The 14,016-nt window shown below is 35.4% G+C and overlaps 1 protein-coding gene across 1 annotated transcript in view; it reads left to right on the forward strand.

The window, feature by feature from the left end:
- The window catches only part of LOC145981680 (eclosion hormone-like), a 38,317-nt gene that overhangs the window by 14,691 nt on the left and 9,610 nt on the right, over window positions 1-14,016 (forward strand). Inside the window, exon 2 of the mRNA XM_083115065.1 lies at window positions 6,088-6,194. Coding sequence (XP_082971191.1) covers window positions 6,088-6,194 — 107 coding nt within the window. The remainder of the gene's footprint in view (window positions 1-6,087; window positions 6,195-14,016) is intronic.

The following is a 14,016-nucleotide window of genomic DNA, read 5'->3' on the forward strand; positions in this document are numbered from 1 at the left end:
TATGGGGTTAGTCTTGTTAAAAGAATGTTAGACAATATTTTGTATGTTGTTGAGAGTAGAGAAATTCCACGGTAATTATTGCAGTTCATTTTATCACCTTTTTTAAACACAGGAACAATTATGGATTCTTTCCACTGTTGAGGGATTTCTTCTATATTCCATATTAAACAAATTAATTTATGAATTTGACATATTAATGAATTTCCACCATATTTAATTAACTCAGCTGGTATTAAATCAATGCCAGGTGCTTTGTTATTCTTTAGTCTTTTAATAGCATCTTTAACTTCAGTCAAGTTAGGTTCTGGAACTAAAGGTTCTGCTGTGTGTACTTCATTTACTTCTGATTTATCTCCTACATGGACATTTAAAAGATCATTAAAGTAGTTCTTCCATCTATTTAGAATATCGCTTGGGTCAGCTAGAAAATCACCGTCTTTATCTTTTATCAAGTTTACTTTAGGTTGCCACCCCTTTCTAAATTCATTTACACCTTTATATAAATCTCTGATATTTTTATTTTTGCTGTTTGTTTCAATTTCGTTAATTTTGCTTTTCAAGTAATCTCTTTTTTTACTTCTAAACGTGCGGTTAACTTCTCGCTTTATTGTATTATAATTGCTTAGATTTGTATCATCCGAGTTATTTAACCACCTAAGTCTAGCCTGATTTCTTATTTCTATTAGATTATGACATTCATTATCAAACCATGGCTTACTTTTTCTCGGTTTATGGTATCCTATACTTTCTTTAGCTGCTGATTCTATTGCATTACGTATGTGCTCCCAATTCTTATTTACGTCTGTTTCATTTATATTTTCATCATCATTTAAATCCTGCAAAACCTCAAATCTATTTGACAGTTTAATTTGGTAATCTTTCTTAATTCTTTCATCAGCAAACTTTCCTGTATCAAATTTTATAACTTTTAGATTTTGTTGCTTATGATTTATCACTGAGAGTCTTTCTCTTAATTTAGCAATTACTAAATAATGGTCACTGGCACAGTCAGCACCTCTATGTGTACGAACGTCAATTATACTAGTATGCCTTCTCTTATCAATGAGAATATGATCTATCTGATTATGAGTTTTACCATCTGGAGAAGACCAGGTATATTTATGGATATCTTTATGTTTAAAAGTGGTACTTTTCACAATTAAATTCTTTGAGGTTGCAAAAGTAATCAATCTTATACCATTATCATTACTTAATTCATGAAGACTTTCTTTACCAATCGTGGGTTTAAATGTCTCTTCTTTGCCAATCTGTGCATTACAGTCACCTAACAGAATTTTCATATCATACTGAGAAAATTTATCAAAGACCTGTTCTAACTCTGTATAAAAATCATCTTTAGTATTATCATCTTTATCTTCCGTTGGTGCATGTATGTTTATTAAAATAATTTTACACCACCTACCCTGTAAAACTGCATATGATATCCTATCATTAATAAATTCTACTGTTTTAAGAGCCGAGATAATTCTATTATTTATGAAAAAGCCTGTTCCAAAAATTATGATTTTCAGTACCACCATAGAAAAAAGTATAATTTTTAGTTTTACAATTTCCTTCTCCTGGCCACCTAACTTCCTGGACAGCTACTACATCTAATTTATACTTGACTATCTCATTAACTGTACACTGAAATGCCCCAGGCCGGTAAAGGCTCAGAACATTCCAGGTGCCTAATTTAATATCCTTATTCCTAACGTAGATCTTATCCTTAGTCCAGGGACCTCCCAAAGTAGTCCCCACCCGGAGATCCGAACGGGGGACTATTTTACCTCCGGAATATTTTACCTTGGGAACATCCATGGCCTTATATTTCTGTTTCTTGACATGTCTTTTTACAGTGCAGAGTTGTCAGCTCTACGCCTAACCCCCGATATGAATGGAGGAACTACTACACAAAGTAATTCTTTTCCCTCTGAAATTAATTTCATCCTAAGTGTAGTTCTTCATACTTAAGCATACTATAATAACTACTTCAGCATCTAAGTCACTAAAGCCTGAGAGCTAATTTTTATGTTTGTGTATTAATTCGTAACTTTGGAAAAATGCATTCGAACTTCCTACAAAAAACGCCATGGAATTGATAACTGAATGACTTTATAAAATCAAATTCTCCCTAAAAATACGTTTGCTTATCTATTTATAGTTGAGTGGGAATATTCTGGCAACGCTCTTGTGAAAATATGACAAGACTTAAGGGAAGGGACGCAACAACTTTTTCAGCCTATAGAGTGCTTGGACGTGTTACGATGCCAAGAGGGCATTGTAACAAGTCAGCAGTGAAATCGCATTGCACAGCATTTTACCATTTATCCTAAGTGATGCGCTTATAGTTAGGAATTTCATCACGCTAAAAAAGGGGGAGAATTTGTGCCGGCTACATCTTCAAATGAAAGCACCGTTGGGTTCGTGAAATTGCCTCATGTACCTCAAGAGACCTGCAAAAATCAATAAAAGATGCAAATGCACTCGCATCCTCTACGTAAAACGGCCATGCCCCATTTGTTGAATTGACAGACCTCTTCGGATTTGCAAAAAAGGAAGAAGGTATGTAACACTCCTGTACTGCAAGAGAAGAATTTAGCTTCCTTACTTCTTCTGAAATGGTACTATATAATAGCAATAAAACCTTCATCCACTTTCCGTGCCCAACCAGTCTTTCAACTAAAGACGCGAGTAGCGTTACGAACTGAAACTTATACATCTGGTTTACTACCTCATCTAATTGCAATTGGCACTCAGAAAATTATCACTTAAGATAGCTTCCGGTTATATTAACATATATGGTAACTTCACACATATACATTAGGGATGGCCAAACGGATCCGGATTCAAAAGTTCCGGATCTGGATCCGGATCCGAAAGTTCCGGATCCGAGAGTTTCGTATCTCAATCCCATTATAATATTACCACACCTTAAAAGGTATTATGATCTTCGATTACAAAGAAATTTTTCATTAGTTAGTCCTACAACATTTTTTTTCAAGTGTTGTTCCTAAAATACTTTACTACGCATCGGCTAACACACTCGGTGCACAAAAAGAATCTTACTTGTTTAACAAAAAATGTCAAAGGTGATTTTGTAAATGCCATTGAAACGAATATGTATTCATTCGAATATATTGGAAATGGAAACACACATAAATGTGAGACATTCCATTCCAGGATGAAACCTTTAACACTTATAACAAGATAGAAATGTTATACAAAAATTATACAATTGTTCTACAGTTACAGTTTTACAAATTAAAATAAAACATTATAATATATGCAGTGTTATTTAATTACAAAGTGTAAGACTAACAAGGGAGGTTATCTAAGTGTCCCCCTCCGATTTCCATGAAACTTGGCAGGTGTGTGTATAAACGGGCCCAAAGGAAGAAATACGTGTTTCTTTGTTTCAGCTAAAAAACTGTTTTAGGAGGCAAAACCCACTCAAATGTCAAGATGAGGACAAATTGAAGTTGGGATCCGACCCCTGTGTCCCCCTCCGATTTCCATGAAACTTGGCAGATGTATAGAGGGGCCCAAAGGAAGGAATACGTGTTTTTTTTTTTTTGTTTCGGCTAAAAATCTGTTCTAGGGGGCAACCTCCCCTCAAATGTCAAGATGAGGATACATTGACGTGGGGATCATCTGACCCCTGTGTCCCCCTCCTATTTTCATGAAATTTGGCAGGTGTATAGAGGGCCCTATGCCCCCAGTTTCTTCCTATGCCATATTTACGTGGTTTCGGGGTCAGATCCCCACTTCAATTTCTCCTCATCTTGACATTTGAGGGGGGGTGGGTTGCCCCCTAAAACAGTTTTTTAGCTGAAACCCAAAAACACGTACTTCTTCCTTTGGGCCCCTCCATACACCTGCCAAATTTCATGGAAATCGGAGTGGCACACAGGGGTCAGATCCCCGCGTCAATTTGTCTTCATCTTGACCTTTAAGGGGGTTTTGCCCCCTAACACAGTTTTTTTTTAGCTGAAACACAAAAACACGTATTTCTTCCTTTGGGCCCCTCTATACACCTGTCAAGTTTCATGGAAATCGGAGGGGGAGACTTAGACCTTCCTTGTAAGTGTATTAATTAATTACAAATCACGCACGCGCACACACACTGTATATATATATATATATATATATATATATATATGTGTGTGTGTGTGTGTGTGTGTGTGTGTGTGTGTGTGTGTGTGTGTGTGTATGTATATTATATATACCAGGTGGTTATAATTAAAGTGACGGTGTTCACAGTGGTACAGCACGGGCTGTAATGAGAGTAGCAGTCTGAAACTTCGTAGATATGCTAATGAAGCAATGCGCTCGCGAATTATGCCAAAAAAAAAATAGTTCCAATTCTCGCCACCAGGGTTAAAAAATCGGCGCTGTAAGCAGTCAAAACGTGGAATTTTCCATAACTCTGACGTCAAAGTCGGTGAAATTGCCTAACCATTGTGTGAGCTCCCTGGTTGTTGTTGGTGACGCTTGTTGCTTTTTCCTTTAGTAATGTTCATGTAATTCGAATAGTGAAATTGTAGCGATATTTTATTACAAAGAGTATTGTTTTCTGCGATTTATAGTGTTTTTCCTGTAACTATACCAAGTTTTGACTGCTTACAGCGCCATTTTTTACCCTGGTGGCGAGAATTGGAACTATTTTTTTTTTTTTTTCATAATTCGCGAGCGCATTGCTTCATTAGCATATGTACGAAGTTTCAGACTGCTACTCTCATTACAGCCCGTGCTGTACCACTCTCAACACCGTCACTTTAATTATAACCACCTGATATATGTATATTAGCAGGTAACAATATGTTATAAACACATTCTTACTTTCCAAAGAAGCGCATGTGGGATGGCAAAAAAAGTACCGGATCCGGATCCGAAAGTTCTGGATCCGGATCTGAAAATTCCGGATCCGGATCCAAAAAAATTTAGGATCCGGAACGAACCGGATCCGGATTTCGGATCCGCCAGGATCCGGATCTGGCAATCCCTAATATACATATGAAGATATATACAGTTGACTTATCAACCTGAATATTATATATTTATTTTAAAAACTTATGATTACTCATGCACCATGTTACTGTAATATCTATTTTCTAAAATGAAGTTGCTAAACGATTAGATTATATAAAAGGAAGAGTTTCTGTTTCTTATCAAGTAGATTTCTGTATGTAGCACAGAACTATTGCTGATCTACATATATTTTCAACATTGAGTTAGTGCCTGTGTACCTTAAAAGGAATAAGTCTTTGGGGTCCACGTGCAGTCACTTATGAGCCACTGCGAAGGCCTTTCCATCCATTAGTAAACTTGCTGGTGTGGTAAGCATGCACAGAGATATTGAATTTTCATTGGCCGAGAAATTTCTGTAAGTTTTAAGCTGACAGAGGGCAAGAAACCACTCCTCTTCACTGGTGCAAGTGTGTACAGGAGGCGCCATCTTTAAAATAACAAAAATGGCGTTTTGAAGCTCACTTGATTAGCGTTGCAACCTTGAGGTCGTTTTGTAAATAACAGTTGATACCTCAATGTAAATTTGGGCTGTATACAGTCTTCCCTACATATTTTATTGGACCTTTAAGGTTTCATTTAACTCTTATAATACTTTATAAATCTGGTGCCGATATCACGATCGAAGTACGTTGAAGTTATTAAGATAATTTGCTACAATGACGTACGCTTTTTTCTAGTGACTAATATTTGTCCACAGTAACATCATTATCTGAACTGGTAAGTGTATGTAAGAAGGTCGAAAGATTTTTTAAAAGAACAAGAATTTCACACAGTAATCTTTACATATATTTCTTAAGCCGTTCGTACACGATTCAATGACGCTCGAACAAGATGTTGCACTCTACATTAGAAGTAACTGAGGTCAGAGTACACGTGGAATACGATATTTCAGAAAATAAGTGTTGCAATGACATGGTTCGTGATTTCTTCCTACGTTTTTAAGATTTCCAGTAAGAACGCTGTGCAAGGAGTTTCAATTGTCGATTTTGTTTATCTTGAACGCTCAGTTTCAATGACAATTAATCAAGTTCTCATTGTATTTTGTTTCCATTACAGGCGATGAGTTTTAGAACGCGCCTGTGGTTGGCTGCTGTTGGATTTTTCATAGTTTGTTGCAGTTCAGGCGAATGCAGCTACATGAGCCAAACCGGAGTCTGTATCACGTAAGTAAAATGTGATGTTGACCTGCATGCCTCCCTCAACCGTCGAAATTTTACCTCAATGATTATCCTTAATTCAATTTACGGTTATACTGTAAATTGCCTTTCCTTAAACATATTTGTGGCGTTCAAATATACATACGCGTACCAAGCTTTGAAAAATTGGCAGGATATGCTTTTAACTACAATATCAAACCATATCTCTATAATTCCACACAAACTCAGCTACTTTGTGATGGCAGAATTCACAACTCATGAACGCAACTTATGTTTCATGAAATCATTTACAATTGAATAAACTTTTCCAGAATGAATTAAAACAACTCGGATATTTAAATGAAGTAAGAATTCTATATTCAGTACCTCACACATGTCCCCCTTGTCCCGACTAAAAATTATAACTCAAGTACCGAAGAGAGCGCATTCCCCTATCTTCTCGCTTCAGACACCCACTCATACAAGGTAAATTAAAAAATAAGAAATGGATTAATACCGCGAGAAAAATATTTAAATATTTAAAATAGTGTATTTAACCATAGGCTTAGATGACCGCAAAGATAAGTGCATACACAATGTTTATCACAGAACTTCAACAAAGCTGAGAAGTATAAACCTGGGTAGATGTACGGTGCCTAACAAGACAATTGGCAGTATTAGAAAACTTACATCTTTGTAGTTGAGAGAAGCATTGAACAGCTTCATTCAAGAGTGTACAGCTAACGAATGATAATGAAATGTATACCAAAGCAGCACACTGTGAAGAATTTCACACAAATCGCGACATTATTAAAATTGTGCCACAGCATGTTCAAAAACCTCGAAGAAACTCTGGAAGTAGTTCGTTAGGAGACAAGTTGAATCATTTATAACGCGTCTACTACATTGACAAACAGCCTGCTACCATGGCCTGAAGGCATCGAGTATTTGAGCCAGTTTAATAACTCAATTTTAAATTCTAATCGATCGCTTCAAGTTTCAACTTAGACTTTTAAATTGGCTCATCAATTACACAGGCATTTATCATCTTGAAAAAATATATTTGAACTTTACTTTTTCATTTGACTTCACGTCCTCCTTGTCCAAAACATTAGATATTGCTAATGTATTACATTCCGTTAGATTATCATGGTCCTGAAAGAATCAATCCTATATTATCAGACGGCCTCAGTGCATGGTCATACGCTCGGAAGCGTCACTCAAATGTTAACACGGAAGTTACTAGCGCCTCCAAGCGGATAGTTTGAACAAGTTAGTTACGACGTCATGGATCAATGACACAAGGAACTGAAAGTGAATGTGTAGTGTACATTTATATGTTTCAATGCTATTTGGTTTACATTGGGAGTGTTCAGTTAAGTGCATAGTTAAGTGTCGAAATAAATGTTCCCACGTATCTTCAAAGTGAGAAAATGTTATCAACCAATTATCGTTTCCTACATTTCACTGATTCACCTGTATGCACGCGACTTGCAGGTGTAAGAATATTTTCGGAAGGAGCACACATACTGCTAATAGAGTCTAGGATAGTCTGTGGTGAAATATTAGCTAGTTGCGTAATATATATAGTTACAGACAAATTCAAGCTTAAATTGTGGATTTAATCATCGTTTTTATTGTAAAAGTGTTCTGTGTTATTACAAGACAGTATATTTATTGAAACGTAAGTTAATATTAAATAATCTTGTGATTTAGAAGATAAATCAGTGTTAAATCTGGATAGCATGGAAGGCTCTGAGCCATCCAGATAAAGTTTCCTGCTTGTAAGAAATTCAACAAATTTCATTCAAGTGAGGGAAAATGTCTAGCGAGGAAATTATTAATCAAAGCAGAGAGGACGTCCAAATGGAGATGAATGAAGTAGTGGAAGTAAAAACTGATACGTCTTCAAATAAAGACGGAGAAAATATGGATGTTGAATTGGTTGCTAAGCAACCAAAAAGTCAGAACTCAAAACGAAATCGAGCAAAAGTTAGTGGAAAGGAGGAATCTATAAATGCTCCAAAAATTTTCAAAGCAAACGTATTAGAGCGTACAATGCAATCAAAGGACAATGTGAATAAAAATGACTTATTCTATCCTGGGCACGATGGCCCATATATTGTTCTTGTTGAAAGCGTGGAACACAATGTTGGTAGCTTTAGTGCTATTATGTTAGGTAGTCACTTAAGAGAAGCTAGAATTAAGGTGAATTTTGTTAAGGCATCGGATCCTAATCGTGCAAAGGTTTACTTTTTAACATCCAATGATGCAAATGACTTTTACTTGAACAAAGAGTTTCAGAAGAAATATAAGGTAAATGTCAAAATCCCGAAGAGTCTTTTACACAGAATGGGACTAATATATGGGTTACCGTTACATATAAACTTAGAAGAAGTACAAGATGAAGCAGAGGCTGAGAGAAATATTCCAATAATCAAAATGGAAAGAATGAAAAAAAAGATTTATCAAGAAAATGGGGAATTTGAGTTCAAACCGACCAAATTGATCAGCGTAACGTTTCAATCACAAAGGTTGCCCTCGCATGTAAAGCTACTCAGTAACATATTTCAGGTACAACCTAAAATAAAATCTGTGATGCAGTGCAGGAATTGTTTCCGTTTCTCTCACACAAAGGATGTTTGTAAGTCCAAAGCGATATGTCCAAGGTGCGGTGATTATGAACATGATGATATATGTGCTGCAGTACCTAAATGCATAAATTGCTCAGGAAATCATCTTGCAACCGAGAGGTCGTGCAGTAAGTGGGAAGAGGAAAGAGAAATTCAGAAGGTGATAGCATATGAGGGCTGTTCATATCAAGAAGCAAAGAGAAAAGTTAGTTCTATTAGTTCATTTATGACAGACAGAGACGATTATTCTTATGCAAACATACTACAAGATTTCCCAGAGTTAAAAACAACTAAAGCAGAGTCTTCCTTTGTACAAGCTCCAAGTTCAGCAATTACAACAGGTAACAGATATGAGGTGCTGGCCACTCTAAGAGATGAGGAATCAGGGACATCAAGAAACTTATATTCGTGGAAATCTTCTTAACCTCATCTTTACAACATGAACAATAGTTATGCTGATCGAAGACTTGGGAAGATATTTAAAAGTAAAGAAGTTATGAAAAATAAAAGTATGCAAAATCTAAAGTCGTGTGACAATCCTCAAACCCAAAACGAACAAGAAAGACCAGATTATATTTTACTAAATTCCCAAAGCAGTCCAACGTCAGTGACAACAACGGAAAAACGAAAATTACGGACTAGCATCCCACAATATGACTCTCAAAAGCAAATAATGATTAGTTTGTTACAAGTTATGGCAAAACTAACGTCGAACATAACTGTGGATGATAATCTTCGGAGAATTAAAAATATTCTAGTCGATTGTGCAAATATAACTTCACAGTTATTGAAACTTATTGAAGAGCTTGAATCATATGAAGATGCTCAACATTAAATATAATAATCAGTAAGTTATTACATGCAAAATATGTTTTTGTTTGTGCAATGGAATTTATGCTCGTTTCCTTCAAGAAAACTTGAACTCATGAAACTGATAGAAGAGCATCATCCTCTCATTATATGTGTATGTGAAGTATGGGGGGATGGAAGAGTTTCAATTGAAATAAAAAAATATCACGCAGTAATTAATGAAAAAGGCGGAAAAGGAGTAGGTATATTTGTACATGAAAGTCTGGCATTCAAACCCATATCATTTAATCCCAATTTAGTGATTCTTCGAGAATACCGGGTGGAAGTAGTGGGAATACAAGTGCAAATTTTGAATAAAATATTTACCGTTATCTCGATCTATATACCATCTTCCTATACATCGCAAAAAATTGCAGTGAAACATTTAAGGTCTATGATTAGTTCATTCAAGACTCCATTAATCATATCTGGAGATTTCAATTGCCACCACCCATTGTGGGGTCGACAAGCAGCAGATAAATTGGGTCGAACTCTTGTTGAATGGATGGAGGCGGAAGAGTTAACTATAATAAATTATGGTTCTCCTACTCATATGCCTAGAAATGGAAGTAATCCGTCATCTATAGACTTAACATTAATTTCAGAAAAGTATTGTGCAGACTTTACATGGGAGGCCGATGTGGACTTGAGAACAAGCGATCATTATCCATGTTATTTTTATCTGGCATACTGCCATGCAACAAATGAAAGAATATTAACTATTCGCAAATGGAAAGTATTCAAAGCTAATTGGTCTAATTATACTAAACTTTGAAATATTTATTTCTCAGAGAATGATGGATTAAAACCTGATAATATTACATATGAGGAGTTTGTAAAAATCATTTCGGCTGCGATGGACTTGAGTTGTCCCAGGGTGATAAAAAGTAGTCAGCAACACTTCCCAAAGATATACTGGTGGACAGAGGAGTGTGCTGAAGCAAAACTACATAGAGTCGAATTAGCAAGAATATACTCACGTCAACCAAATCCGGAGAACTGGATAGCATTCAGACACTCTGTGGCCAAATCAAAGAGATTATGCATAAAAGCAAAAAGAAAATCATGGAAATTATTTTGTGAAAATTTACACCCAAGCATGAAATTAGGATATGTGTGGAATAAATTTAGGTCGCTCAAAAATCCTCGTACAGCAAATGTGGTCCCTTTAAAATCACATTGGAAGACTGAATTTATTCAGAAACTCATACCTACAGTGTCAGACGGAGTAATTGAAACACCAAATGAATTATGTAGTTACACATCAAATCTACGTTCGGCGAAAGGTTTTGCAACTCCAATTTCAAAAGAGGAAATCTATGAAATCATCGGCAACAGTAAAGAATCTGCTCCAGGGATGGATGGAATTACTTATTCGATGATTAATCACCTTCCAGATGTAGCGTTAACGGCGATGTGCACAATTTTTAATAAATTCTTAAATAATGGAAAAGTACCAGAAGATTGGTCCAAACAGTTGATTATTCCAATTTTAAAAACAGGCAAGGACCCTCAAGTAGGTAAATCATATAGACCTATAGCTTTGACGTCAGTTATAGGAAAGATATTTGAGAAACTGATACAAAAAAGAATAGAATGTTTTTTAGAAAGCCAAAATATATTTCAGTTCGAACAAATAGGATTTCGAAAGGGATTAGGATGCCAAGACGGATTAATCACTCTTTCCTCGTATATTTTCGACTCACTGAAAAGAAACAGAATTGTACTAGCTGCATTCTTAGATGTAAGCGCAGCTTATGATAATGTAGATATTAATATCCTAATCCAAACAATACAACAGCTAAAAATACCTCACAACTATGTTTTGATATTATGGAAGTTACTCACTAAAAGATCTGTATATTTCCACTTTTTCAGTGAAAGTAGGGGACCGTATTCAGCCTGCAAAGGGTTACCTCAAGGAAGTCCTTTAAGTCCTTTGTTATTCAACATATATATGATCGGGATGAAAAGGAAATTAATTCCAACAGTCAATTATCTTCAATATGCAGATGATATCTGTATCTATATGTCCACGACACAAATTCATACTGATTTTCCTGTTTTAGAGGAACAAATATTGGAAGTGCAAAAGTGGCTTGAAAGTAAAAAACTCTCCATTTCAATGGAAAAATCAAATATTACAATTTTTAGTAAAAAGGGAACACCTCCAATAGTTCACTCAATGTCCCGAAAAACAAGAATTCCCATTACATCCAGAGTAAAATATTTAGGTGTCATCTTGGATGAAAAACTAACTTGGAAGGACCAAATTAAAGCAATACAAGTCAAATCAGAAAAAGTGTTTAATTTGTTCAAAGCAATAGCAAATACTCAGTGGGGATGTCATCCTCGAGTTATGCTTTTATTTTACAAGAATTATTTTCGGCCTATGATAGATTATTCTCTACTGGCAATGTGTAACTTGACAGAAGGAAAGTTGAATTCCATTGATGTCATACAGAGGAAATTCTTGAGAAGATGTTTAGGCGTTATGAACAGCACTCCAAACGTAGTAGTATACATGGAAGCGGGTGAATGTTCCATTTCATGTAGACAGAAGATGTTAGCAGCAAATATGCTCTTCAAAGTGAAATCATATTGTGAGCATCCTTTCAACAATGTACTAACAAATATGATACACTTATATGAAACGGGAAAAATAACAAACAGAAAATCTGCTATGTGGATAGAATTGTATAATTCGTTTTGTCAAGAATACCAGGATGTTCTACAGATGCGTTCACGGCCTGTTTTTTTCATTAGATTATCCTCAACAGTCTCTGGATAATATTCATTTCCCTCGTTATTCGCACATATCGGAATATTTTACTCAATGGCCAAGTTTTTATTTCATATACACAGATGGATCTAAAAGTGAGTCAGGAGTTGGATGTGCAGTGTACGATCCACAACATAAAACAGACCTATTATTTCGTCTTCCACAAGACTGTTCAATATTTACAGCAGAATCTTATGCAATTTACCAAGCTTTAATATATGTCCAAAAATTAAATTTACAAAAGTTTTTAATACTTACTGACTCGCAAAGTGTATTACAGGCTCTTAAATCTTCTTACAAGAGTCTTTACAAATTATCCCCTTATATTATAAATTGCATACAATTAGTTCAAACAATACAAAAATCTGGAAAAACCATTGAGTTTTCTTGGGTTAAAGCTCATAGTAATATTACAGGTAATTCTCATGTAGATGAATGTGCAAAGAAAGCAGTGCGTCTTCCGAATATTACGAACTTATCATTATACTATACGGATCTTCTCCCTAGAGTAAAGAAGAAAATTCTGAATGAATGGTTTGATTGGTGTCGAAATGAACTTACAACAGTTGGAGAATCATACAGACCATTTGCTGAATTCAAAACACAAAAACCATGGTTTCATCATGTAAGTGCTACAAGAAATGTAATTGTATTAATTAATAGACTGAGAACGGGCCATTTGTGTACTAGGCAACATTTATCCAAAATTGGAATAACGAACAGTAAGAAATGTGAATGTGGCTGGGAAAGTGCAGATGCACAACATATAATACTGGAATGCTCAAAATATAATAGAGAGAGAAATATCTTGTATAAAACTTTAAATAATCTAAAGGTTCAATTTCCAACAAATTTGTTAAGTTTAGTTGTTAATCCAGATGTGAGAATTGGGTATAGTTTGTTATCATTTTTAAGGAAGTGTAACATACAATTTTAAAAGACAAAGTGTTCTTAAAAAAAAAATCAAAAAATCTAATATCTGTAAAATAGGGGGGATGGACTGATAATATTAATGTAAAACAATTGTGTACATTTTATATGTGTATTGTTATGGACAAAAAACGGCATAAAAGCTGTTAGGTTCCAAATAAAGGAATGAATGAATGAATGAATAATAGAGTCTATATTTCAAATGAAGTCAACCGCGCCCCAAGAAGCTTTTGTTTTTGAGTACACCTATCGCAGAGATAGGCTAATTGGGACTGGACCTACAGTTTAAAGTGTGATCCGAACTACTATGCGCGGTAAATATGCGATATAGCCCGAACGTATTTCTTCAAATTTACAAGAGAAACTACTTACTGAAATCAGTTTCTGTTGCATTGTCGAAGTTCTTCGAGGTATTTTCTTTCGCGGAAACTGAAGACTTCACCATAGAATGCTGCAGAACAAGAAATAATCACTTTTTATGTAAGGAACTTGCATTTTCTGAAAAGAGACAACATTTTGCCGTTGTTTCCATTATGTGCCTGCAGATGGCGCGATCGTCGAAAGTCACACACTCTCGTCAGTGTTTCCAAACGTGCCTTTTTTTACGAGAATTTTTTTTTAAACAATGCTTACATAACCTAACCCAACCTAACCT

Source organism: Lepisma saccharinum, chromosome 30 (assembly GCF_977018435.1).
Source record: "Lepisma saccharinum chromosome 30, izLepSacc3.1, whole genome shotgun sequence".
NCBI lineage: Eukaryota > Metazoa > Arthropoda > Insecta > Zygentoma > Lepismatidae > Lepisma > Lepisma saccharinum.